General features: G+C 53.4%; 1 protein-coding gene across 2 annotated transcripts; it reads right to left on the bottom strand.

Annotated features, from left to right (window-relative positions):
* Positions 1 to 473: 473 nt before the first annotated feature.
* On the bottom strand, positions 474 to 26,699 carry AHCYL1 (adenosylhomocysteinase like 1; the record flags this gene model as incomplete). 2 transcript variants are annotated; one of them, XM_083878696.1, is made up of 17 exons in its annotated part: positions 26,554 to 26,698; positions 11,814 to 11,925; positions 11,329 to 11,472; positions 11,006 to 11,106; positions 10,538 to 10,640; positions 9,388 to 9,482; positions 8,530 to 8,636; positions 8,333 to 8,449; positions 8,125 to 8,188; positions 6,258 to 6,346; positions 5,772 to 5,842; positions 5,064 to 5,158; positions 4,876 to 4,974; positions 4,273 to 4,341; positions 3,456 to 3,534; positions 2,848 to 2,968; positions 474 to 2,276 (listed from the first exon to the last, which is right to left on the bottom strand). In XM_083878696.1, exons 1-17 carry the CDS (start codon positions 26,656 to 26,658, stop codon positions 2,270 to 2,272), a joined length of 1,578 nt encoding a protein of 525 aa, XP_083734822.1. In that variant the 5' UTR covers positions 26,659 to 26,698. The 2 variants fall into 2 exon arrangements, with proteins under 2 accessions (XP_083734822.1, XP_083734823.1); XM_083878697.1 differs by lacking the exon at positions 474 to 2,276 and having other exon boundaries at positions 2,844 to 2,968; positions 26,554 to 26,699.
* Positions 26,700 to 27,280: the final 581 nt, after the last annotated feature.

Here is a 27,280-nt window from a genome sequence, read left to right as displayed (position 1 = left end):
GGAGCGGCGGGCTCCGCCCCCGCGCGGCCATATTGGGTGCGGCGCGGGCCTGGGCGCGGCCATGTTGGGTGTGGCACTTCCGCCCCCGGGCGCTGGGGGCCGCCATGTTGAGAGTGGCAGGAACAGGCAGAGCCCAAATTGAAGGGGCTGAACAAAGGAATCCCCAGGGAAGGGAATGGGGGGGGCTCAGACCCCAAAAAGGGGAGACCTGGTGGGGCTCAGAGGGGAGCTGGACCCCGACAGATGAACCTGACAGGGTTTAAACCCCAAGCTAAGGTGCCCTATTGGGCGTGAAAGAGGGTGAGACCCCAAAATGCAGAGTTGTGGTAACACTCAGAAAACTCTGGCGGGACCCAATCCCCACCCCGAGGTGACCCAAGGGACATTCCAGCCCTGCCCTTGGGCTCAGAAACAACTCCAAGTCCCCCCCAAGGCACCAAATAAACCACCCATGACCAAAAGCAATTCCTTTTTCCTAATAGTTTAATTAGACTTTAATGATTTTATTGCTCATCTGCAAGGATTAATATTGCATTCATTAAAAATCATTCATATACAAAATAAACCTCTCGCTCCCGGCCCAAATGCTCTCGCTGCCATCACCCCCCCAGGGCTCTCCCCCACCATGGCTTATCCAGACACGGAGATTCCACCTGGGACAGGTGGGAATGGAGGGCCAGGACCCCCTGGATGTGGGGGACTCACAGGGAAGGGGGGGATGCTCCCAATCCTTCCCAAAAACGCCCGTCCCAGCTCACTAAGCTGTCCCCAGGGAGGGCTGGGGGATGCTGGAGGGGATCCACTTGATCCCCCTGGGATCTGTAGGGGAGCGAGGCAGGTGATCCCCAAAATCTGTGGAGATCAGGCAGGGGTGGGAGAGAGGAACAGTCAGAGGAGATGAGGGGGGGATGATCTCAGCACCTCTCCCATCCATCTCCTGCCTCCCCAAGGAGATCTGCACTCCCAGAGCTGTAAATTCCCCCGGGGAGGAGCCAGGCAGGTGGATCCCTGTAAAAGGGGGAAGGAGCAGCTCCATGAGCTGGGAGGTGCCAGCTGCTCCTTCCCTCCCTTGGGTGGGGAAAGGAGATTTGGGGAGGATAAAAAAAGCCAAGAGGGTTTGGAAGGAGCTTCCCCACAGCCCAGCACTGGCTGGGAAAGGGAAATGTCAGCAGGGTGGGCACGGAGGAGGTGATGGAGCAGCTGGGACACGGGGAGAGAGGGTGAGGAAAACAGCAACAGGGAGCAGAAGGGCCAGGCTGGGGTATGGGGAAGGCTCATCTCTGCATCCAGCTCAAAAAAAAAATAATAGTAAAACACCCCCAAACCCCACCCCAGACACCCTCAACACCAGCCAGCACTTCCCAGTGGGAGATGGGAAGGCTGCCATGTCCTTTAAAGAGTGCTTCCTCTTTAAATCATCTCTGTAAGGATCAGAAAGGAAAAGAGGAAGAAAAAAAAAAACCAAAACAAACAGAAAAAAAGATGTTTAAAACTCAATTAAGGTGCAGTTTGGCTAAAAAAAAAAATAATTAAAAAAAAACCTAGGAGAGATGAGGATAATGCTGGGAAAGTGACCCCCATCCGGATTCAGATTAGCACCCTGAAACACTGAACTCCCCTGGACCCAGGTGGCCAACAAACCCAGGCCAGTGGCCACCAAACCTGGGCCACCTCAGTGCAGGGACCCGGGCTGGGCTTGGGCACGGTCACCCCCTTTGCCAGGTGTGTCCTGCAGGCCACTCTGCTCCCAGGAAACACCCGGAGCAGGGATCTAGCAGCTAAAACTGGGCTCTTTAAGGCAATTTAGAAGTTGCAGATAATCCACACAAAGAAATAGAAGATAAAGTAGAAGAGCATCTCCGGATCCGCAGGGAGCCCGGCTGAGACCGACGTGGGCTGGAAAGGTGGGAAAAAAAATACAAAATAAAAGCCAAAATAAACAGTTGCTTGCAGGAATGAAGTGCCCTTGGCACAGCAGGAAAGGGAAAGCCCCTCCTGGAGCCAGGGCTGGGAATCAGAGGCTTCAGCCACATGAAAGCAAGAAGCAAATCCCAGATTGTCTGGTGAGATCAGACAGGGATGCAATCATGGAAAAAGGGGGAGAAAAGAAAACCTGACCTTAAAAATCACAGATAAAATGTAAAAAACAGGTTCTGATGGTGGTTAAGAAAAAAAAAAAAAAAAGGTAAACCAAAATAAAAATGATTTCTAAAAAATAATCTCTCAAATGTTGCCTTGTGTGGTCTGGTCCTTCATGGAAATGGTCCCATCAGTATCTAGGAGAGAAGGAAGGGACAGTGAGGGACGTGGGAGGTGCTGCTGTGCCAGAGCAGGGGATCCCCAGGTTAGGGATTCCAGACTGGGCTGGCAGGGACTTTAGGCTTATCTCATTCCATGGGCAGGGACACCTTCCACTATCCCAGGTGGTTCCAAGTCCTGTCCAAGCAGGCCTTGGACACTGCCAGGGATCCAGGGGCAGCCACAGCAAATCTGGGCACCCTGTGCCAGGGCCTCCCCACCCTCCCAGAGAATAATTCCTTCCCAATATCCCATCCATCCCTGCCCTCTGGCAGTCAAAGCCATTCCCTATTGTCCTATTACTCCATCCCTTGCCCCCAGTCCCTCTCCAACTCTCCTGGAGCCCCTTTAGGCTCTGGAAGGGGCTCTAAGCTGTCTTGGGATCCTTCCAGCTCCCCCAGAAAGGCTCCAGCCCTCAAAGCATCTCCGTGGCCTCCTCTGGACACTCTCCAGCAGCTCCACATCCTCCTGCTGTTGGAGACCCTGGAGCTGGAGGCAGAACTCCAAACCAAAGGGGGAGCTGGGAGCTCCTGCCCCAGCAGCTCTCACCTGTAGTAGTTGGGTTTGAAAGGCCCGTTTTTGTTGAGTCCCAGGTATTTGGCCTGGTCGTCCGTCAGCTCCGTCAGGTGCGCGTCGAACGATGGCAGGTGCAAACTGGCCACGTACTCATCTGGGAATGGGACAGGGAAAACGGGATCAGAGGGGCCACAATCTCATCTGGGAATGGGACAGGGAAAACGGGATCAGGGGGGCCACAATCTCATCTGGGAATGGGACAGGGAAAACGGGATCAGGGGGGCCACATCCCCCACCACAACATGGGGATGAGATGATTGGAAGGTCTGGATGGGCAGCACCCCAGATTCACCATCACCCAAAGCAGAGCTGAGCCCAAGCCTGGGCTGGATGTGCCCCTAAAGGCACAAGGAGGGAATGGAAAATCCCAGAGAAGGATGTGGGATGCCTCCCCTGCTGCAGAACACTAATGAAAATAAATCAAATTAATCAAAATAAAACCCAGGTATTTTAAGGTCACTGCCTCTGGTGGCTTCCCTGAACTCAATGTCCCTCTCCAAGTGTTTCCCAGCCCAGGTTTGAGTTCTCCTGACCCTGCTGGCACACAGATTCCCCAGGGAAAAGTCAGTTCCTTCACTCACCCATCTTCTTTGGCAGCAGGTAAACATCCTGCTTGTACCGGCCCTCGGGAGCATTGTAGAGCTCAATCAGAGCCAGAGCCTGCAGAGAGCACAGGGATAAGCTGGGGACACTCAGGAATGGCCACCAGCTTGGGCAGCACAAAGCTCACAAAGCCAGAAGAGGATCTGGGAGCTGAAGGGACAGTGCAACCATTTCCACCATGCCTTGAGGGAACGGCTCCCACCCTGGGTACATCCCTGTCTGGGTCTCCACAATCCCACTGGAGGGATCAGGGATCAGATGGCACCCAGCTGGTTTGCAGCATCTGGGCTCAACACCCCAGAGAAAAACATGAGGATGGTTTAGGGTTAGCAGCTCTTCTCTTAAACTACTCAGCTGCTGTGGCACATGGAGATGGAGGGGCTGCTCCTCAAACTGGCAGCATCCAAAAACCAGGGTCATTCCTTCAGGACAGTTTCATCTGAAGGAAAGCTTAAATCTGTCCTAGAGGGGCTTAAACCTGTGCTGGGGAAGGTTAAACCCATGCTAGGGGGGGGGTCTCAAACCTGTCCTAGGAGGGCTCTAACCTGTCTGGGGGAAGCTTAAACCTGTCTTTCAGCCCAGCAGGATCTGTGCCATGAAAACACTCATTTAAAAGCCCTCCCAAAAACTTGCTGTACCCAAAACACTGGACCCACGCCAGCAATAACTCCAGCCCAGACAAAAATGGTATTTCTGGCAGTGGTGCCACCTCAAGGACCAATCCCAGCATGTTCCCAGCTCCTTCCAAACCATCCCCACCCCGAGGCTCGTGCAGGGCCCCACCCACGTACGGACCTGCGTGGTGGCTGTGATGGACAGAACGAAGGTGGGGACTGTGGAGCAGCTCAGGTTGAGCAGACGGCCCTGGGAGAAAGCAGGAGGAGTCAGCACAGAGCTGGACATGCTCCCAAATCTGAACCAAAGTGAATTCCCAGATTGGCTTCACCTCCACCCCCTCCCTGCACAGGGGAACAGGGGCACAGAGAACCAGAGCACGGTGACCACAGCATTTCAAGTCTGTTCCAATTTTCATCTTAACCTTTCATTTCAAGGCAGGGGAATGTTTTGGACTCTAGAAAAGCCAGTCCCTCCTCCTGTCAGGACAGCTCCTGTGGGAAGAGGAGCCACCCAGCACCTGGGAAACCCTGCACAGATGGGGTTTGCCCGAGTGGGATGAATCCCAGCTCGGAAGAACAGGAGCCAGATGGCATCTCTGTGGCTGCATGTGGGATATGACACACCCGCCCTCAAGAACAGGAAATAAAAAAGAAAAAAATAAATAAATCAAAAACCCTCTTTTCTGAGCCCTGAAGCTCCTCCCAGCACTTTTCCACCTGGCTAAATCTGTGATTTCCTGCTGAAGGCCCAAAGCCTCAGGGCCCAGCTCTCCACACACACCTCGGCCAGCAGCACCACCCGTTTCCCGTCCGGCCAGATGACGTGGTCCACTTGGGAACGGACCCGCTCCCAGGTCAGCTCCGGGGTCCGCAGGCTGGTCTGGAAGGGGAGGAGGAAGAAGAGGAGGAAGAGGCAGAAGTCAGGCAGGGGTCAGGCAGGCAGGCACGGCTGGAGGGGCCAGCACTCACCACGTCAATCTCGGTGTTGGAGTGGCCCATGTTGCACACGATGCAGCTGTTCTTCATCCGGTCCAGGTGCTCCCTGGTCACCACGTTCTTGTTCCCTGCAGGCACAGAGGGCACAACTGATGCCACAGCAGTGGGAACACAAACCCCTTTGGTTTCTCCTTCCCTGAACTCGAATCAGAGAAGCTCAGCTTGGGGCAACATCAGATGAACTTCCCTGGGACGTGAGCCCTTCTGGCTGTGACAGCAGAGAACATGTGGGACAAGTGCTGTCCTGGAATATCCTGAGCTGGGAGGGATCCACAAGGGTCATCAAGTCCAACTCCCAGACCCTGCATAAGATACTCCCAACAATCCCACCCTGTGCCTGAGAGCATTGTCCAAACATCCCTTAAGCTCTGGCAGGGCTGGGACTGTGACCATTCCCTGGGGAGCCTCTTCAGTGCCCAAATCTTTGATCTTTGTTCCCATGAATATTAACCAGGCTCTAGGAGATCCCAAAATACCCTGAGAACGTGTAGTCAAGATGTCCCTCTGCTCTGGGCCAGGACTGTGGTCAAATAGCAAATCAGGGGGAAAAGCTCCTGTCAGAGCCCAGTTTGTGGAAAATTAGGAGCACACACAGCAGTGGAATGTCCTCCATTCCCAGCTCCCTTGAGACCCCACTTGGGAATGATGCTCTCAGCCAGCTCCAACCTTGTCTTTCCCTACCTGTGCAGGTGATGACGACATCCACCTGACGGATCACTTCGCTCAGCTTCACCACCCGAAATCCATCCATGCTGCCAAAAAAAGGGGAGTAGGGACCACGATGAGGAGGAGAAGCTTGTTCCTTCTCTGCCCCAGGCCATGAGGGATCTCAGCAGCTCCAAACTGCTCTGGCAGCAGCCCAGGCCCTCCTCTACCCCTCCAGGAACACTGCTGCCACAAGGGAGGGCTGTGCAACAGTTCAGATGTCCAACCCACTCTTGGAAATGTTGGATGAGCCAGGAACTTGTGACATAGAGGCTTCAGCAGCCTCCCCAAACACCTTCTGCCTGGTAGCCCATCCCTGAAAACTGCCTGAGCCCTTCCCTATCCCACCCCAACAAGGTGCACGTTCTCCAAAATGAGCCACAGATCCCTCTGGCTGCACTCAGGCTCTGGCAGGCTTTGGAAGAGCAGAGAGACACTCCCAGGCAGATGGGAACACCTCACCAGGCTTGGAGGGCGCAGATGGGGTCGATCTCCGTGACGTACACGATGGCTCCCAGGGCTTTCAGGGCAGCACAGCATCCCTTCCCCACCTGCCCAGGCAAAAGGCTCACAGTGAGGCAGGACACAGACACACCAGTGCTACAGTCCCTGCCCTAAACAGCCCAACCCATCCCAGCCACCTGCCCAATGCCAGGAGCCGCTCAGGATGTACCTGGTGAGTGGCACAACTGCCACAAGCCCAGCTCCCCTTCCAAGGCCAGCAGGTTCCCACTGCCAGGGGGCAGGATTAGACAGGATATTGGGAAGGAATTCTCTCCTGTGGGAGTGGTGAGGCCTGGCACAGGCTGTCCAGAGGAGCTGTGGCTGCCCCATCTGGAAATGTCCACAGCAGGAGCTTTCCCAACCCAACACTCTCACAGCCTGTGCACCCCCAGCATTGCAGGAGCCTTTCTCCAAGCAGGAATTACAGACAGCTTAGAGGAGCACACACTGCACCCTTGCCTTTAAGATTTCAGAGCCATCCTGCACTCCTCAGGGGGCAGATCCTCCATCCCATGCTGCCCACATCAGCAGAGGGAGCACAAGGTTCCTGCAACAGCATCTTGGACTTGTTCCCTCTTCTCAGTGGAAAATTAAAGTTCAGCTCTCCACATCACCAACCCACACCAACACCTGGCTCTGCTGCATTGACTCTACTCACCCCCATTTTGTGACCAGTAAGGTCCAAAAACATTTCCAGAGAGACTCTCACTTATCACCCAGCTCCAACCTTGGGTCTACTGAGCACACCCAGGCAGGACCAGCTGGGACTCAACTCACATCCAAAAGGGAAATTTGGAGGAGAACAGGCTACAGCAAGACCTTAGAGCCACTTCCAGTGCCTAAAGGGGCTCCTGGAGAGCTGAAGAGGGACTGTGGGCAAGGGATGGAGTGACAGGACAAGGGGAAATGGCTTCCCACTGCCAGAGGGCAGGGTTACATGGGATAGTGGGAAGGGATTCTTCCCTGTGAGGATGGTGAGGCCCTGGAATAGACTCCTCAGAAAAGCTGTGGCTCCCCATCCCTTGAAGTGTTCAAGGTTGGATGGGGCTTGGAGCAGCCTGGTCTAGTGGAAGGTGTCCCTGTACATGGCAGGGAGTGGAACTGGATGAGCTTGAAGTTCCCTTCCAACCCAAATACGGCTTGGAAGTCTGGGGTTTTCTGACTTTCCTGTTGTGAAGAAATCCAGTAAAGCTTGGGACAGACCCTGGAGACAACACCCAGCACAACTCCTGCCTGGAGAATCAGACACCAGCTCAGCGTGCTCAGTGAGAGCCAGCACAGTCTCCTGGTCAAGCAAAGCTGGGCTCCACTGGTGCCTAAATGAATTAGGGAGCAAATTCCTGCTGGGAAGAGCCTTTGCAGCTCCTGCCAGTCCCTGCACAGTGCTGGAAGATAAACACCCACATGGACGTGCACAGATGGAGGGAAGGTGGCAGCCCCCAGCTCCAGCTCTTCCAGGGTAGAATCAGTTACCAGTTCATGATACAATTTCCCTCTGCCAGAATATTATTCCCAGGGAGAAGCTGCCTGCCCTGCTCAGTGACAGCCAGGCTGGATGCTGAACCTGGGCCAGGAAGAGCAGATGGGAGCACCCGTGGGTAGTTATAATTCAGGCCAGTGTTCCCAGCAACTGTCAGCTGTGCAGCCCAGTTCATTTGCAGCAAACTGGGAAATCTGATTCTTGATCTCCATCCTCCCAGCAGATTCCAGCAAGATTTCCCTGGTTATTGCTCACCAGGTTGGATCTACTCCTAATAGCAAGGGCGAGCAAGGGGATTGCAGGATGCTGAGCTTGGGGGAGGCCAGCACAGCTCACAGAACTCACCTCCCCATAACCACAAACCACCACTTGCTTCCCTCCAAACATCACATCCGTGGTCCTCTTCAGGCTGGGGGACAGAGAGAGACCTGTGTTGGGATCAGTCAAGCCCAAAACCAGGTCAAAGCACAGCAGAGCCTGATCTCTGCTTCAGAGCAGCCAGAGCCAAACCCACCCGTGTGGAAGCACCGGTGGGGAAAAGAGCTGGACTCACCCATCCAGGATGGACTCCCGGCAGCAGTACAGGTTATCAAACTTCTGCTTGGTGACAGAGTCGTTCACGTTCATGGCTGGGACACAGAGCTTCCCAGCCTTGGAGAGCTGGTACAGCCTGGGAGAGGGCAGAGGCAGGTCAGAGCACACAGCAGCCACTCCCTGAGATCTCTGGCTCTGCCTTCCCAAAGCTCCCACCTGTGCACGCCGGTCACGCTCTCCTCCACAATCCCTCGGATCTTCTTGAACACGCTGGGGTATTTCTTATAAACCCAGTGGGTCAGATCCCCACCATCATCCAGGATCTACAGAATGGGCATGGAAAAACAGGGAGCAGTCAGGCCTCCCACTGGGAAATGCACTGGCTGAGGACAGGATGGGGAAAATGATTTGGAGGAGTATCTTCAGGCACTGCTGGAGGGGCTGTTTGGGCAGAGCCTGGGGGCCAGGACTCCTGGGCTCGCCATGGTGCCTGCAACTCAGGGTCTCCTCCAAAACACTGAAATTCCTTACCCCTGTGTGGAGCTGCTGGATCCTAACAGCATTTCCTGCCTCTGCTATTGCTCTGCAGCCTGGAAAGGTGACCACAGGCAGCACTAACTAACTAGGCTGAGCTCAGGACACCACAACATTCATGCCCTGAAAGCAAACGGGAGAGGAGAGGCTGTGGGAGGTGTCACGGCCCACAGACAATGTACCAAGGGGGAATATTGGCTCTGACAAGGGAAAGGTCCCCACTATAATCCCAGCTTTGGGAGGGAGAGGGCAGGTGGCATCTCTGCTGAGAAAGGAGTGGCTGGGGCAGCTCCTGCAGAGGGAAACAGGAGCCTTTTCTTGGCTTATGGCAACGCCACCAGGAGCTGTTCCCCTGCCATTGGGATGTGCCAGCTCTGGACACCATCTCTGCAGCTCCTGACATCCCCATGGCTGTTCCCAGCTCATCTCCAGCTGCTGTTCTCCAAGAGCCCCCCTTTAACAGGGGTCAGAGGCATTTTGAGGCCAGGAACAGCCCCAGGGTGAGGAGGAGGATGAGGAAGGACTGAGAATGCTCCTCACCATGTTGGCCTGCCAGCCATCCACGTTAACACAGCGGTCAATGCACCACCAGAAATCATCCTCTGACTCCCCTTTCCAGGCAAACACGGCGACACCTGAAAGAACCGGAGCGTCCTTGGAGTTTGCTGGGCTTGGCAGAGCTCCTGCTGCTTGGCCAACTCCACAAACACACGGACACAAGGGCCATGCAGGGATCACATCACAGCCCACACCAGGGTCACACCCGGCCAGCCCTCCCTAGAAGATATGCCCCAAAAATATTAATTCCCTAAAACAGAAAAAAAAAAAAAAAAAGAAAAAAAAAAAAAAAACCACAAAAAACACAAAAAACAAACAAACAAAAAAAATCAAAAACAAAGAAATAGTAATAAATAAGAAGCAAATAATCCTACTAACAATAAACAGTAAAAAATAAATAAAATAGAATTTAAATATGTTTAAATATAAAATTAAAATATATTTAGTTTTTATAATTTTATATTTATTCCTATTTCTTTTATTCATTTGTTTTATATCTATTTTACTTATATTCTATATAAAATATATCTATAAGCATTTTATAAATATCTGTACATCTCTTCATATGTTTATATTGTATATTTTAATATGTTTATTAATAAGTATATATGTATTTTAATATGTATACATTTATACATATTTCTAAAGATATAAACTATACATTTATTATATTATAAATATTTTAGTATAAAATTTCTAAATATAAATTATAATTTAATAATTTTATAATACAAAATTTATATTAATATATAATTAAATTTATATTTTTATTTTATATTATTATGTTATAATAAATATTTTAGTTTATATTATTATATATTATATTAACTACTTAAAATCTATAAATATAGAATAAAACATATATAAATATAACTATATAAAACATATATGAACATATATAAATTGATAAATATATAAATAAACATATATAAATATAACTATATAAAACATAAATAAATATATATAACTAGATAATAAATATATATAAATAAACATATATAAATATAAATAAAATATATAAATATAAAACGAAATATATACAAATAAAACATGCAGTTCCCTAGAAGATTTCCCCTGGGATGAGGCCGGGGAGGCAGGAGGGGCTGCCAGGGCTTGTCCTGGCTGCACTCACCAGCCTCTGCCAGGGCAGCAGCCACCTCGTTCTGGGTGGAGTAGATGTTACAGGCGGACCAGCGGCACTGGGCCCCCAGCGCACACAGCGTCTCGATCAGCACCTGCACACAGGGATGGGATGGCTGGGGTCAGGGGTGGCCTGGGGACAGGGGTGGCCTGGGGGTCAGGGATAACCCTGGGGGTCAGGGATGTCCCAAGGGCCAGTGTTGCCCTGGGGATCAGGGATAATCCGAGGGTCAGTGTTGTCCCAGGGGTCAGGGATGCCCCCAGCACAAGGGCAGGCCTCAGGCAGCAGTGATGGGCCCAGGAACCAAACACTGCCCTGGGGAAATACCAGCACAACCTTTCCAAAACACTCCCAGACTCTACTGAACGTCCCTTCTCCCACTCCGGAGAGATAAAGAACTTTCTTCCCCAGGGAAAGGCTGATGTCCCAGCCCAGGCCCCCACACAAGCAGCCACTCACCGCAGTCTGTGCTGTGATGTGGGTACAGCCCACGATTTTAGCTCCAGCCAAAGGCTTCTCCCCCTGCGCTCGTTTCCTGAGCGAAATCAGAGCAGACATGTCTGCAAAAGGAAGAGAGGTTTTAATGCTGGTTCAGTCCATGGGGTCCCCCCTCCTTACAGGGCCTCCCAGGATACCTCCAGCCCCAAAATTTCTACTGTAGCTGATTTGGTGGGGGGAAAACAGGATATCCAAGGCTGCAGCAGGAGTGGGAACTGCCACTCCTCAGCTCCTGGTGTCCAGAAGCTGCCCCAGGCCCCAGAAACCCCACATCCACTCTGTACCTTGCTCAGCAATCTCAATCTCCCGGCGCCCAAACTCTGCCTGTTTGATGTTCTTCACGCAGAAATTGCTGCTGCCCTTGGAGTTGGTTTGTTGTTTCTCTCGGGGGGACACCTCGTCATCAGAGCTGTCTGTGTACGAAGCAGCTAAACCAAAAGAGGAATGAGTGTTATGCCAGGCCTTATGAATCCAGGAACCTCCCACCCTTCAGGTTTCTACTCTGTTTCCTTTCCCAGCTTTCACTCATAGCTCAAACTACCAATCTCCTATGGAAAGCCAACACCCTGAAGGAATTTTGCACTTTTTTCTCTACGACAACCCAGAGGTAACAAGATTATCAACTGGCAATCCATTCCTGAGCTTTGGGAATGCCTGGAATCATTCCCTCAGCATCCAAGCACAAATCCTGCCACAGGGTGCGAGCAGCAGCACCCACACTGGGTTTGTGAGAGGAACACACGAGGACAGGACAGGAGCTGGCACCTACCAGAGCTGTAGCTGTCAGTAGAAGACTGGGAGATGGAGCGGGACAGGGACCGACGGCCCGTCTTGGTGGGGAATTTGGTGAACTCCTGCATGTCATCTGCAAATTGGATTTGCTGGGAGCAAAGGGAAGAAGTGCTAAATCAGGAGGTGATCCTTAGGGCATGACACATCCCCAAGCTACACACAGATCCCTTCAGCCCACAAAAATTAACATCACCAAACACAAGGCTACAGACGGCAAAAATTAAATCGTTTCCTCTACCTGAACAACTGCCACCAGGCTTTTGTCACCCTGCAGGTTTGACACAACAGCTGAAGATAAAAAGAGCACCCTGAAACATCCCCTTTAACCCACTCCCAGCTCCATAAGGCTCTTTCAGGAATCACCCTCCTTGTACAACCCAAATCCCATGTGGAGGCAGAGTCCCTGCTCCCCCAGCCCCTGCCCCAACCGATCCTGGCAGATTTCTGCCCAAAAATGCAGCAGCAAGAAAAGCTGGGGTGGTCCCAACAGATCCCTGGTGCTTCCAGGCTCTTTCCCAGGAGCAGAGCATCCCGCAGGTTAAAAACACCACACGTCCTTCCAAAACTGACACTGAAAGCACAGGAAAAAAACCTCAGCAAGAGAGAACATTTCAACAAAAAGAAGTTGACATTGCATTGCCTTTCAGCCTCCTCTGCAGGACAAGATGTTTCCATTGGAAGAGAACCCCCAAAACAGCCACCTCTCTCAGCCAGAGGCAACTCAAGGCTCCAGCACCTTCCACCAGATCATCAAATTCAACTGTGTTGGGCCAAAAAGAGAGGAAAAATAACCCAAAACTGCTGAGCTGCTGCGCTGGCCCCGAGTGAGCAGCCAGCAAAGGGCTTTATTGCTGCTCCTGCCAGGGAAAGGAGAGATGAAAGGGAATTAGGGAAAGCACCAACAAATCCAGCCTGCAGCCCATGCAGGAGACCCTGACAAAGATCCCCAGCACGGCCCCTTCGCTCAGATCACGTCCCTGCAGGATTTAATTTTACCATTTAACAGGGATGAGACGTCATGGCAGGGAGTGGGATTAACAAAGCATTCCCGAGACCCAGGAGACCTCGAGAGGAGTCCTGGGGAAATCAGGATGATGGAAAGAGACAGCCCAGAGCAGCCTCAAGGAGGGGTTTTCTCTGCCACAGCCATCCCAAAATCTCCCTGAAAGCTTTGATGCAGGAAACAGCCTTTGGAGGGGAGAAGAATGAAACTATTTAGTTAAAATGATCCATTCCAGAAAGGAGGAATCTGCACAAGCTGGAGCTGGGGTGGCTGCAGCACCAGTACAGCTTTTTGGGCTGGAAAAGGTAACAATTCTACAGAATCCCAGCGGATGGTCCAAAACCAGCATGTTATTCCACTTGGGAAGGGACAAGGGGGCATGAAAGCCATGGCTCTCTCCAAGGGATGATGTGGGACTCCAGCATCCCTTCCAGGAACTGACTGGCACAGATCAGATCCATCACCACACCCAGCCAGGCATCCCAGGCATTCCTGCATGGTTTCCAGCCAGCTCCTCCATCCTGGACACATCACAGCCCAGTATCTGCTTCCCCAACCAGACCTCCCAACAGACTCCAGTTGGATTCTGATGAGAACTACTTTAGTTTGTAGTAGTGGAAGGAATAGGAATGATAAACGGAGACAGAAGGTTTGGTTTTGCAATTGTTTGAGGTCATTTGGTGCAGAGGGAGGATTCAGAGGGCACTAAAACCTCCATCCCCACGGGAGAGCAGAGAGAGGTTGTGAAGGGCAGGATCCAGAGGGCAACAAAACCTCCATCCCCACAGGAGAGCAGAGGATGTGGAGGAGACCACAACCCTCATCCCCAGGGGAAATCAGAGGGAGAACCTGGAGGGCACTGAAACCTCCATCCCCAGGGAAGAGCAGAGGGAGGATCCGGAGCCCACCACATCCCCCATCCCCACAGGGAAGTTGATTCCAGGGATAAGAGGGGCAGAAGCACTTCCAGGAGGTACCAACACTGTGCTCAGGGCATGTGGCAGGAGCTGGCAGGTTTCCCAACAAGGAAAGATGTTGCTGGAATTTGTTCAAGGTCCATTGCTTGGATCAATCTTCCCCCACACAGCCTGGGATAGGCTTGTGCTGCTTCCATGCTGGTGTATTGCTCATGGGCACTTCCAAGGGGGGAAAAGTATCAGCAATTTCAGGACACAAGATTTCCATGCCTTCACATCAAGCTCTTCCTCTGGCAGCTCATCAAACCAGAGGGTATAAAAAACATTCTGTATAAAACAGCTGCTGGCATTAGAACAGCTTAAAGTGTTAGCTGAGCAATTTTCTGTATCTCAGGGAAAGGTTTCCAGGGAAGAGGTGACCCAGGAGGGAAAAAACATAATCCCAGGGTGCAGATCTGTCGTGGCTTGCAGCATCCAGGATGTGTGAGCTCCAGGACAGGGCAATTCCCTTCAGGGAAATGTGCTGCCTGGATGGGCTCATGAAGCAAAGCTCCTTTGGGATGAGGTGGAAAAGAGAGGATGGGATGGAGGGATCCTGCACTGCCCAGTCCCACAACACCCCACACCACAATCCACCTCCCCTTCAGGGCTCCAGCTGTGAGTGCTGAGCCAGCTCTGAGGCACAACCCCACTCTGCAAGAGAAACAGCAGGCCTAGAAACACGGGAATAAGGGGATTGAATCCAAGGGGAGAGAGAAAAAGCAAGTGCTAAACAAACCAAGTGCTGAATTACCCCCAGTAATCCCCACCGTGGCTTTACCAGGGCTCAGCCGAACTCTCCAGCTTAGCAAAATCTGCCCTGGCTAAAATTATCATCCACCACCACCACCAGCCCCCCGAATCCAAGGAAACCATCCGACCATCCAACCCCTGTGATCCCAGAAGTTACCGCTGTGTCCAGGGCAGGAGCTGAGGGAGGTCGGGCCGGCCGTGGCCGGGGCAGAGGTGCGTGACCAGCGCCCTCCACGTGCCCGGCGCTCGCTCGAGCTGCATTAAGGAGACAGAGAAAATCTCCTAATCCCTCTCTGCCTGTCATGGGAATGAGCAGCATTCCCAGCTGGGGGGCTGTGGGTCAGAGCTCTGTGCCTCAGTGGGATGGGGCAGTGCAGTTAATCTCATCCCAAACCTCGTCCTGCTTCCAGCCGGGTGGAGCGCCAGGGTTGAAGAGCAAGGAAAATATTTTTTCATCCCAGAAATTCATGATCGAGGAGGGAAAACAAGGCAGCACCCATTTCCCTGCACAGGAATGAAGCCAGGGGTTTTCAGCATCGCTACCCTGCAGAAGGAGGATGTGGGGCTGGAGAATTAAGGGGCCAAATGAGCAGCTCCTCGCTTGGAAGAGCAGGGATTTGGGGACATGTTCTTCAGGAAAACAGCAGGATCCACCATCTTCTGCATCGTTGGGCACTGCCTGCTCCTGGTCACACCAGCCAAGCCAGGAGGGCATTTTCTCCCTTTGGGAAATCCACTGCCATTGTGCCTATTCCCAGACAGATCTGACATTTCCCAACAACAGCTGTTCATGTTCAGCTCAAACCACCCTTTCCATGGCCAGAGCTGGAGCTGAGGGAGCATTGTCCACCCTATCTGGCCACCCTGCCCAGGGCATCCCAAACCACCAGGAAGCTGAAATATCAGCCTGAAGAAGCTTCCCTCCTTGTTATAAGGATAAATCCAGTGAGAACACTGGCACGGCAGAGCCAAACCCAGCAGCTCCAGTGTCCCCAGCACACACAGCCTCATTTGTTTAATTATTGCGACACAGGGAGGGCAAACAGATTGCAGGTCTGGATTGGACCATCTCAACAAACTGGCAGCTCATGACTGCAGGGTGTGCCATCCTCCATGGCTGATCCCGAGCACCTTCCCAGTGGTCAGCCAGGAGAGCAGGTTTTGGAGCTGACAGAGTAAGAAAATCCCACTGCCTGACTCCAGGGAGTGGGAGCTGTAGATGGAGCTGGATCTACCCCAGGCATAGATGAGCCCAGCATGTCCCTCTCGCACAGGACAATCCCAGTTTTCATTTTAACACTTTTTCTGTTCCCAGAACAGCTCCAGAGAGGTCGCTTAAGCTCCTTGGTTGTGCCACACATCCCTGATTCCATCCCATGCAGCCTTGGGGGAGAGCAGGAGCAGGATGTGGAAGAACAGAGCTTTTGGAAAGCTTCCACCAACTCACAGCTGACATGGTTCATCAATGCACAGGCTCCACAGGGGAAAGGACACGGGCTGGGAAGCAGCTCCAGGCTCTATTCCCAGCACCCCCAGGTTTGCTTCAGCAATCCTTTTTTTACTGTTATTATTTATTATTAGGGACAACGTGAGCGCTGGCACACACGCAGCCATGGGAAAAGTGTCCTCCCAGCCACTTCTGTCCTGGGTAAGTGGAGAGAGGACAGGAGCAGGCTCCACACATCACCCAAGATAAGCAGAAGGCAATGAACCATTCAAAACCCTCCAGACTCCCGAGTCTGACATCCATGGATGTGAGGACACAGCACAGTCGCCCAGGGAGAAACAGCAAAATGGGAGGAGAGCACATTTCTACAGCCACCTCTGAAGCAGAAGAGTCTCTGCAACCCACTTCTGTCCTCCCAGGAGAAAACCTGTAAGGATCCAAAGTCCTGGGACTTTTCCTTTGGCTGCAAAAAAACCAGCAGCAGGGATTAGGATTATTTACTGTGGCGAGTTCCTCTTATTTAATGTTCTCCCAAACAAAAACTCCCTGGCAGAGGCTGGGAGGGCTCTGCTGGATGCCCATGCTGCTGAGGCAGCCCTGACACGACCTGTCCTTTAAGTCCATCATTTCTTTGTCATTCCTGGAAATTCAGGCAGACAAGGGATGTTTTACAGCTCAAACAAGCATCCTCCTCCTAACCAGCCCTGCTCCCACATGAGACAGGAGCAGCAGCTCAGAGCAGGGCTGGGTTTCACCCACCTGGACATGGGCACCTTCAGGTTTCAGTCTCCAAGGATTCCTTATCTGCAGAAGGACTGAGAGCTACTGGTTTTTCCTGAGGAGGAGCTACATCACAGGAACTCATCACAGCATCCAGGAAGGGCAGAGGCATCCCAGGGAATGAGGCCCTTCAGCCTCATCAGCAGAGGGGAAAAAAAGTCAGATAACCAGTGTTCTTCATTCCAGGTCAAAAAGAAGAGAGGAGCAGCTTTGCTTGAGCCACAGACAGAACCCTTCCAAGGTGTTTTCAGAGCCACTCAGATCCCAGAGGGAACCCCAAGCTCCCTGACCAGGAGAAAAGAGCTATTGCCATGTTTGCTTACCCGAGACCATCCCAAACCTGCTCACTGCAGGTTCCCAGTGCTCCCAGTGTGTGTCCCTGTGCTGGCCCCTGGAGCTGGCCCCATTCCCACTGTGGCCATGCCAGGGCTCTGGGTTTGTTTAGAGGACTTGGCTGCCCTGTCCTCAGCCCCGCTCTGCTCTGCTCCCAGGCTGGAAGAGCCAGCCCCTGTTCCCACAGGACAGTGTCTAGACACGAGGCTGGAAACAGGGGACACACATGGGGACACAGCTCCTGCTCCACAATACAACAGGACATGGATTTTTGGGGTGGGAATCAGCAAGGCAGACAGGGATGGTTTTAGGGTTCTTTTTGTGTGAGTTTGTGCAGCCTGGAAGGGTATTTCTGGATCACAGCACTCCTTAAGGATGGAAGGAAAGGAAAAATGAGATACTCAGAAAAGTGGGATGGGGGATCAGGATCAGCAAGACTCACTATCCTCATCCCCAAACCACTGCAGAGGGGAGGGTTTGGAGGCAGATTTGGCTCTGTGACTCAAACCACCCCATTTTTTCACCTCCAAACTCTGGTCATGCACACCAGTGCAAACTTGGATGGCAAAGGGCTGCACAAATTCACATGAGACTGTGGCCAAGCCCACGGAAGAACCACCAGCTTCCCAGTTCAAATTCCCCAGCAGCAAATGAATCCCCAGGCAGAGCCCATGGCCAGGTGAGGGTGGGGGATTTTCCCCAGCAGTGCCCACTGCCTCATTCCACAGGGAGGCTGGAACAGCAGAAGAGCTCTCAGCAAGCAAATCCTGGTCCTCCACAGCCTGAGCACCGAGGGCTCTGTGAGGGCTGGAAGTGGAACAAGCCTCAGGAAAAAGGACCTGCTTCTGCTCCAGGTGTGGCCTTTGCAAGAGGAGAATTTTTTTCAGCTTTTAGAAGAAACCAAGTGCTCCATTCAGGTATCACAGCTGGAAGAGCTTCCCGAGGGTGCTGCTCTGTGAATGGAGGCAGAGCCACGTGGAATTTGGTGCTCCTGGATCTGCCCCTCTCACTCCCAGAGGGTTCACAGGGCAGGCAGTTCTCCCTGGAGGCACAGACCTGCCTGGCACTCTCCCCACCAACTCCCCGAGCAGGAATCCCAGCCAAAGCTCTGCCTGGAAACCTTTACACTGCTCCCAGTGAAGAAATAAAAGGGCACTGAGGTTCTGGCAAAGCAAACCAGCCAAGCCCTGATCCCAACCTCCATCCTCCACTGCCAGGGAAAGGCTGGTTGGGTAAAGCACTAAGAAAAAAAAAAAAAAATAAACAAACAAACCAGGTTTCTGAGAGTCCAAGAGGAGAATTAAGAACTTCCACATGAACCCCAAAACTTGTCAGAGAAAAAAAACTACCAGGAAAGAAAGAGACCCACTCCAAAGGTTAATAGGCTGGAAATCACCACAAAACTTCAGTCCTGATGGGAATCACCGTAAATACCAGTTAAAGGGAAAATAAACAGAAGGAGGGATTCAATAAAAGAAATGTAATTTTGAGTGTTAAATAGTAACTGGGGATAAATCCTGCCTCATAAACACCTGGAGGTCAAAGGTGTGCTCCAGCAGGAGCAGAGGGAAAACTTCCCACCAGCAGATAAGGAGACATCCAGCCCTTGGCCGGCAGGAATCGAGGCAAAGTCTTGGGCCCGGCTTTGATGGACCGGGATATCTCCTGAAGCACAGAGGGAAATCTCCTTCCTGACAGGAACAGCAAAAGTCCAATGTCTGGGATCCCTGAGGGCAGTGAACTCCAGCCACGTCTCACAGGTTAACCCCATCATCCCCATGAACAGCAGGCAAACAGCAACTGGTTAAAGCCATCCCAGATTTCTCACCTCGGGATTGACCCCCAGTGCCCACCCAGCCCATGGCCCGGCCCGTGTTTGGGCAGAGGGAAAATCAGGATTAATTGGAGTTTTCATGCTGTAAAAACTGCACAGGGAAGACAAGGTCATGGAGGGCAGGGAAAGGTGGGATATTGGGAAGGAATCCCTCCCTGTGAGGGTGCTGAGGCCCTGGCACAGGGTGTCCAGGGAAGCTGTGGCTGCCCCAGCCCTGGGAGTGTCCATGGCCAGGCTGGATGGGATTGGGAGCCATGGCAGAGGGAGGAACTGGGTGAGCTTTAAGGACCCTTCCAACCCAAACCATTCCCCTATTCCATGAGTGTTAAATCACTTCCAGCAGCTTATGGGGCAATCCAAGGACTGCTGGCCTCCAACAGGCCAGCTGGCAGAGCTGGAAGCCCATGGAAATGTGTTTGTGTGTCAGAGCTGAAAGGGAATCAGCTTTAATTAGAATCAATTTTTAAACTAATTAGAAAATGCCTCTCCAAGCACAGTTGTATGAGACCAAGAGAAGACTTGGAAGCACAGTCAAATGGCTCCTTCAGCAGCACCTCATGGTCTGAAGGGAGGGTTCACCACAAAAAAACCCAATCAAATAGAGAAGCCCAAAGTTCTGCTCCGTAATCCTAAACCAGCCCCTGTGTTTTGGGGGAGGAATCACTCCCCTTGGCACTCTGGACACTCCACCTACCTCCTCTTTTCACCCCAAACTGCCTTGGAGAATCTCAGCATTCCAAGATTTCTAGTGCTCTGCCAAAAAAACCAAAACAGCAAATCCCAGGAGAGGCTCCAGGTCCTCTCAGGTACCTTTAGCTGATCCTCCATGCCTCTGTCATGGCTTTAAGGGAAAACACCCTGCAGGATCAGCATGGAAACAGAAAACTGGAAATCCATCCTCCCCCTGCCCTGACTCCCAAAGCTCCCCACAGTGCTGCTCCACTAGAGCTGCCCATTCCTCATTCACCAATAGACTATGAAAATTACTTTCAGCCCTGAAAATTACTTGGATTTTGACACATCTGGTGAGAGGCAAAGCAGGAGAAACCTCAGGCTTCAGCATCAGCTTTCCCCTGCTCAGGAGTCTGAGGAATCACCACCAGGATGGACAAACATCACCCTCCTGGATACTGAGTCATGTCAGAGCGGGGCCAACCTTTTCCTGCAAACAGAGCTGATTCCATGAAGTCCCTTTCTTTTAAAGGAGGCAGGAGGGATGGAAGTGATTTCCTCGTGGAGATGGCAAGCTCACTGAATATTTGGAGAAGGGATGTAGGAGACACTCTGCTGCCTGTAAGATGCTGACAGCTCCAAGGTCAACAGGGATCAGCCAGATGTTCTGGCTCCAAAACATGCCCAGGTTGGATGTGAAACTCTCCCCACAGTGCAGGAATGTGTGAAATCTGGGGCTCCCAGCTGGGAGGCGAAAGGAGGAGAGGCAGAAAACAGCAGACACAAGGCTGAACCTCACCCTCATCTGGAAGGAGGACACTTAAAACATGAATTTCAGGAAGGCAAAGCCCCAAGGAGCCTCCTTTTCCAGGCTGCTCGTTTCTTCTCACTGCGAAAGGCCAGAAGGAGTGGATCCCCTCCACCCACAGCACACAGATAAACCAGGCTCCAGCAGCTCCCACCCAGATCCTGGCTCCTGGATGCAGGCAGCTCCTCAGGCAGGCAGGAACGGGTGCTGCCAGCCAGCTCCAGGTCTGTGGGGGCAGCCAAGGGGAAGCTGCACCCAACTCCAAGGGCTGCAGAGCCTCACCCAAATTACAATGGAGCCTGTTCAAGGAGCTGGAACATCATGTCCTCGGCCACCTCAGTCCTTTGGCTGTCACCAACCTGAAGTAAACAGATTCTGCAGCAGCAATAAGCTCGTTACCAAGGCCACCGTATTGATCCCAAAGTGTAATTAAAATTCACAGTTCAGGCAGCCCAACTCAGCAGGGCAGTGGGGGCAGCTCTGAAAGGCAGGACCGGCCTCAGCTTCCGCATCCTGCTGTCTCAGAGGCACAGAACCACAGAACTGCCAAAAAAACAGCCCAAATTATTCCCTGTGACAGTGCAGAGGACCTGGCACAGGGAGCACAGAGAAGCTGTGGCTGCCCCATATCTGGAAATGTCCAAGGCCAGGCTGGACGGGGCTTGGAGCACCCCTGGGATAGTGGAAGGTGTGCCCATGGCAGGGGGTGGAACTGGGTGATCTTGAAGGTCCTTTCCAACCAAACCATTTCCAAACTACAGCAGGTTTCTCTTTGGATCTTTGGGCTGTCAACCAAGATGTCCCAGAGCACCCATTCCCAAGGGTTAACCATGCCAGGGAAGCCTGCAGGGATGACGTGGGCAGAGAGGGATGGTGCAGAGTGGATTCCAGCACTGCTCAGAGTGCCCAAACCCCTGGAATTATCCAGTTCCCTGGGAAGGGGCTCCACACTGCCTGCTGAGGTGGCACCACGATGCTCCTCCTCGGTGGAGCTCCCTGACCCTTCTCCCAGCCCCTTACAGATCCAACCCCTGCTTTCACCACGTCTCACTCTGGGAGAAGTTCTGGCACAAAGTCCTTTGCACTGCGGGCCCTCAGGGCCACCAGCAGGTCCCAGGACAGTCACCTGGAACGTCACCACGGTGTGCTGAGTGAAGGTGAGCCAGAGAACCCAGATAAGCAGCTCTGATCAAAGGGCTCAGCAGGAAACACAACGAGCCGTCACCCGCAGGAAGCTCCTGGGGATAAATCCCTCAGGCTGAGGGCTGAAGTACCACACATTTCCTGCTCCAAAATCTGGGATGAGGCACTCACCAACTCCTCAGAGGAGCAACATAGACAGGATCCTCACTTGCAAAGGATTAACTCCAACCTGACCTTGAAAACTTGATTTCCAGAACAAAATACCCCAGCCTCGAGATCCAGCAGGGAGCACAGGAACCCACTCCAACATTTGCACAGGTTGGAAAGCACAGAGAAAACTGCTCCCAAAGAAAGTATTGTGGTAGGCCAGGCCCCAGCAGATGATAACCTGGCATTTTGGGGAAGGTCAAAACAAAACTCTGTGCTCCTTGCCTCCAGCACTCTTCCCACACTCCAGACGTGGCTGCTCACATGGGAATGGGGCTCCCAGGGTGGGTGGTCTCCACCCCCACAGCATCAAAAGATGACAAGAGATGCTTCTGAAGACTGGGAAAAATGAATATCCAACTCTTCTCCCATCTCCAAAGGGCTGACAGAAGATGGAAATCCAGCTGCTTTCAGGGACGCAGAAGGAAAAGGGGTAAGCAAAAGCCACAGGCTCTGGCACATCATTTTGAAGACGGTTTGTGCCAATCAAACCCCCAAAATCTTTGGGAGTTTCTTTCCCCCTCTGGTTCAACAATTCCATTAAGTGTCTTCTGACCTTGCCCAGTGCCAGGGCACTGGGACAAGCCTCCCCTCTGGACATCAGGGAGACCCTCCAAAACAACAGGAAGATCCCAAGAGCAACTTAGAAAAAATTAGGATTCCACCATTTAACACAACTGGAGTTGTGAACTGGCTGCCCCCAAGCCCTGGTAACTCACCTCCATTCCAAACACCCCTGTGCTTTTTTTACCCACTTATTAGGGTTGTTATGCACCCCAGGGAAGGTCAGACTCATCTCAGGACACCCAGAGGACAATGAGTTGCTCAACTCATCCCAGCCCAGGCACCTCATTATGAGAAGGAAAAACTGTTGTGACAGAACAAGGAACCAAAGAAGTGAAGATCTGGGCAAAGGAATGAGGAGAGCCAGGTGCACAGTGCCTGCAGAACAGCGGGACAGGAGCTGGTAGCCATGGCCCCAGACAGGCTCACAAAGGCACACAGGATTTATGAGCAGCCACTCTAAGGAATTAAATTAAAGGGACAGGAAAAACGAACGGCTACAGGAGCTCTGTCAGGACAAACAAGGGCAGTCTCGTCCTCCTGACAGCCTGAAGGGGAAGGTGGTTTATCACCTGGCCTGGCAGAGCTGCAGGGAGCTGGGATAAGCCAAGTGGGGCAGGAGCAGGTCTTTGGGAAGGGGCTGTGCAGGGCAGGGATGCAGCAAGGTCAGCGCTCCGCAGGCCACTGCGGACAGGAACGATGCTCTAGAAAGGACACCCGGCCCTCCCCAGGGCCCAGCAGCTCCCCACGGGCTCCATCCCCCTCTCCCCAGCCTCTCCGAGCTCCATCTCTGCCACCCCCACAGCACAGCAGGCAGCACCGCAAAGCTGCGGCGCTGTGCATTAGCATTCCCGGCCACAGCCACAGCCACAGCCACAGCCACAGCCGCGGGATCCCGGCAGAGCAGAGCAGAGCCGACATCCATCCATCCGCAGGGGCACAGCACTGCCCCGGCACACCCGCCCCGGCCCCGCGGGCACACGGCTCACCTCCCCCGAGCCAAACCGCCGCCTTCAGCCCATCTCAGAGCCCGGGAACGCTGCGGGAGAAAGATCTGCCTGCGGTGCCCGTCTGTTTGCCAGCACCCAGGTGTGGAGGAGCCCAGCACACAGCGGTGCCAGCGGGATGAGGATGCAGCAGGGTGAGGTGACAGACGGGGACAGCTCGTGCCAAGCCCCCTGCCCTGCCCTGAGCTCTCCGTGTCCTTCCCGCTCCGGGGCACCCCCAGCTGGGCTCGGCTGGGAGTTTAAGGCTCCACCGACTGGCTGACGTGGATTGGGAAGGCGACGGCTGCCAAGGGCACCTGCAGTCTCCGGGGAGGCAGCAGAGCAGATGCCCAGACGCAGCAGCGATGGCACAGGAGGATCTGGAGGAGCACAACCTGCCCTTGAGCTCTCCCGTCGTCATCTCCACATCCATGGTCACTAACCAGCCTCAGCATTCCCAATTTTCCTCAGCAACATCACAGCAGTGGCTGGAGAAGGTGCAGAGCTCAGCATCGCCCACCTCTGCCTGCAAACCACTCCTGGGCAAAGACCCACCTCACCCAGACCAAACTGGGGTCATTATGCTGACAGACAAACCCCCACAAACTGCAGTGAAAAGGGAGCTCTGGCAGAGCCAGGAAACCCCAGCTCTCAGGGGGAAAACATCCCCATTCCTCCTTTCGCCTCCACTGACTCAGCTCCTACTTCAGCCTGGAGTTGATCGTATTTAATCTCTTACCTCCTGCTTGTTTCACTTTTTCACCTGAAACGAGTCCCTGATGAGAGAAAAGAGCAATGCTGGGGCTGACTCCCAGCTCCAGGTGACCCCAAAAAGGAGACACCAACTTCTCAGCAGCACCCACAGGGCCAAAGTGCTTCCAGTTGCATCCAAAATGCTCCTGCAGGTCCTGGGCTGGACACTGCTGGGCTCACACTGGCACTTTCCCCAGGCTCCAGCACAAGTTAAGGCTCCTCTGAAAAGCCATTCACAGAGAGAGACGGAGCATGCACTGAGCCTGGCCACGTTCCCACCCTCCCCATCTCCAAACGCTTCACACAAACTGCACCAGCAAAGTTCAGGGAGCCCAAAAAAGCCAGGAGGGAAGTGCTTCAGCAGCACAGCACCATCTTGCCCACCTCCACGCTGATAAGTCATCTCTCTCCACCATATCTGCTGGCCTCTGACCATGCCAGGAGCTCCAGGGCAGCTGGCACAAAAGTCACTCAGACTTGCAGGCAATCAGAAGGGCGTTTTAATGGTTTAATTGCAATCCTGTTCCGAGGCATCAGAGCTGGGGGCACTCAACAGCTTATCTCAGGAGAGCAATTCTCCCTTCCTTGGTCTTTCATCCTCCTGCCAAGGCCTCTGCCATTCCCCAGCACAATTTGCAGGAATTAGCCAGGCAAGGAAAACAGGAGCCCGGAGCGATCTGTTCCCTGAGCTCAGCTCAGCGAGCTCCCATCTCTGATGTTATCAGCCTCAAATGTCGTGTGTCGCTCTGGGCACCTTCAATATCCTCACCCAGCCACGAGAAGAGCTGCAGTAGCCACTGAGTCCGACCAAGGCTCCTCGAGCTGCACAACCAGCCGTGTCTGCAGCAGGAAATTCTGGGGATGCAACATCTCATCCCTCTGAGGATGCTGGATGTGTTTCTTTTTACCACAGGTATTTTGGTTCCATGGGATGCTCTGGGATGAGCAGCCTGCTGTCCCCTTGGAGCAGCCAGCTGCAGCCTGGTGCTGTTCTCTCTGACAGAGATGATGGTTATGAAAAGGTAAAAACAATCCCTGAGTTTGAGCTGTGCTGAGCCACTGCTGGAAGAGGCAGATACCAGCCCCACATTCCTCTGCTTTTCCTCCAGGCTATGTCCACAGCCCAGATAAACAGGGCCAGGTCTCCAAGCTCTGCTCCTTGGGAGAGAAGACTCCTCAAACCCAGCTGACCTCCCCCAAGGGCCAGACGCTCCCCAGTCCCACCCGTGGCCAGAGCAGGCAGGAGAGATTCCCCCAGAGAATGAGGATGTTCCCATTCTCTGTGACTGCTCTGCCTTTGCCTCCTCCACTGCTTCCAGCCGGCTGCAGCCCCGAGGGGAACACAATGTTCATCTGCACAAATCTGTGCAGGGCTTGGAACACGGATCTGCCTCCCTGGCAGGACTGAAACTTCAGCACTGAGCCCAGAGCACAGGGCCAGCTCCCCAGGTCACTGGGGTCCTGCACCCTGCTACAGTGGCAAGAACAGGGATTCGGTGCCATCTGAGCACCCCACAGGGTTGTGGAGCAGCACTGGGTGATCTCAGAGCTCCTGTGAGGCCTTTGAGGATGGAGGGGTACTGAGGTGATGTTCCTGAGCCCAAGTGTTCTCCCACCCACACCTCCAACAGAATCCCTGTCCCCAAAAAACTCAACTCTCTGAAATCTGTTGGCCACTCTCCTGAGTGACAGCTGCACTCCAGGCTGCTGCTTCAGGCTCTTCCCATATAACAGGTGTCCCCTGCTTCATCCCCACCCCAAAGCCGTGTCACCCCACAGTCCCACACGAGGACCCCACCCTGCCTGTCCCCTTCCCTGTCCCCCTGCCCTCCTATGCCCCAGCCGAGGCCCCTGTTCTGGCCCCAGACCCCAGAACCTGCACATACCGGTCCTCCCCTCTCCTCCATGGGGCCAGGGCTGTTCCCCAGTACAGACCCCTCTCTCCCCCGCACCCCAGCCCTTCCCTCCCACCCCAAACCGGGCCAGCAGTCCCCCGGCTCATTCCTGCCATCCCCTCGCCGGTACCAACCTCCCTCTCCAGCACTAAATGGGGACAAGCCCCACTTCCCAAACTGGATCAGCTCCGGCTTCCCCATAACAAACCCCCATCCCTGGGGCTGCTCTTCCCAGAGCCGGGTCACGGTCCCCCCGCTCCACAACCGAGGGTTTCTCCCCCAGCCGGGGGCTGCTCCCCGCCCCAAACCGGGGGCTGCATCTCCCACTCCACCCGGGGCCGGTGCGGGCCCCAGAGCCCCAGAGCGGGGACTGACCCCCGCAACAACCGGGGGCTGCTCCCCCTGAACTGTTCACCCCAAAGCCGGGGGCTTCTCCCTCCGCCCCACCGGGGGCTGTGCCCTGCAGAACAGGGCTCCTTCCTGCCCCGCCACGGGGGCTGCTCCCTGGAACCCGGGTTCCCTCCTCGCCACAACCGGGGGCTATTCCCCCATCAGGATCTGCATTCCCCGCCGGCCCCGCTACCTTCTTGGGGGCCTTGGTGACGGTGGCCATGAAGGAATATTTCTCGGCGTCCTCCACCTCCTTGGCCTGCTTCTCCTCGCCGCCGGCGGGCTCCGGCACCGACATCCTGATGCGGCGGGGCAGGCGGGGCGGGCCGCGGCCGCCGGAGGGGCGAAACGGGGCAGGGCACGGCGGGGCGGCCGGGGTGGGGAGCACTCAGTGAGGGTTTATCCCGGCGCGGCCCCGGCCCCTCACGCTCGCTCGGAGCCGCCGGCGCGGTGCCTGCGGCGGGTCTGCGGCCGCCGCGCCAGGGGCGGGGCTTCGTGACGTCAGCGCGCTTCGTGACGTCACCGCGCACCAGCCGGGCAGATGAGGGCGCGCGGCGCCGCCGGGGAGGGCGAGGGGAGGGGCGCCCTCTGGCGGACACAGAGGGGAGGGCAATGAGGGGGCGTGGCCACGTGGGGGCGTGGTCATAGTATGGGGCGTGGTCAGGAGCCAAATCCCAATTAACTAAAGCCATTGTATTTAAGTTAAATAAATTTTTTATAATTAAATATTTATAATTTATAATGTCATATATTATTATGTGCAATAATAATAAAGTTAAATAAATTGATGTATAAATTTCTGTATATGCATTATATATATAAACATATATAGACATATATAAATATATATATTATATATAATTATAACTATATACTTATTATAATTTATTTTATTTTATATGATATATTATATATAATAT

This window comes from Zosterops lateralis, assembly GCF_965231275.1.
Source record: "Zosterops lateralis genome assembly, chromosome: 26".
Lineage (NCBI taxonomy): Eukaryota > Metazoa > Chordata > Aves > Passeriformes > Zosteropidae > Zosterops > Zosterops lateralis.
The sequence above is the reverse complement of the archived record's forward strand: the minus strand, read 5'-3'. Positions and strand labels throughout refer to the sequence as shown.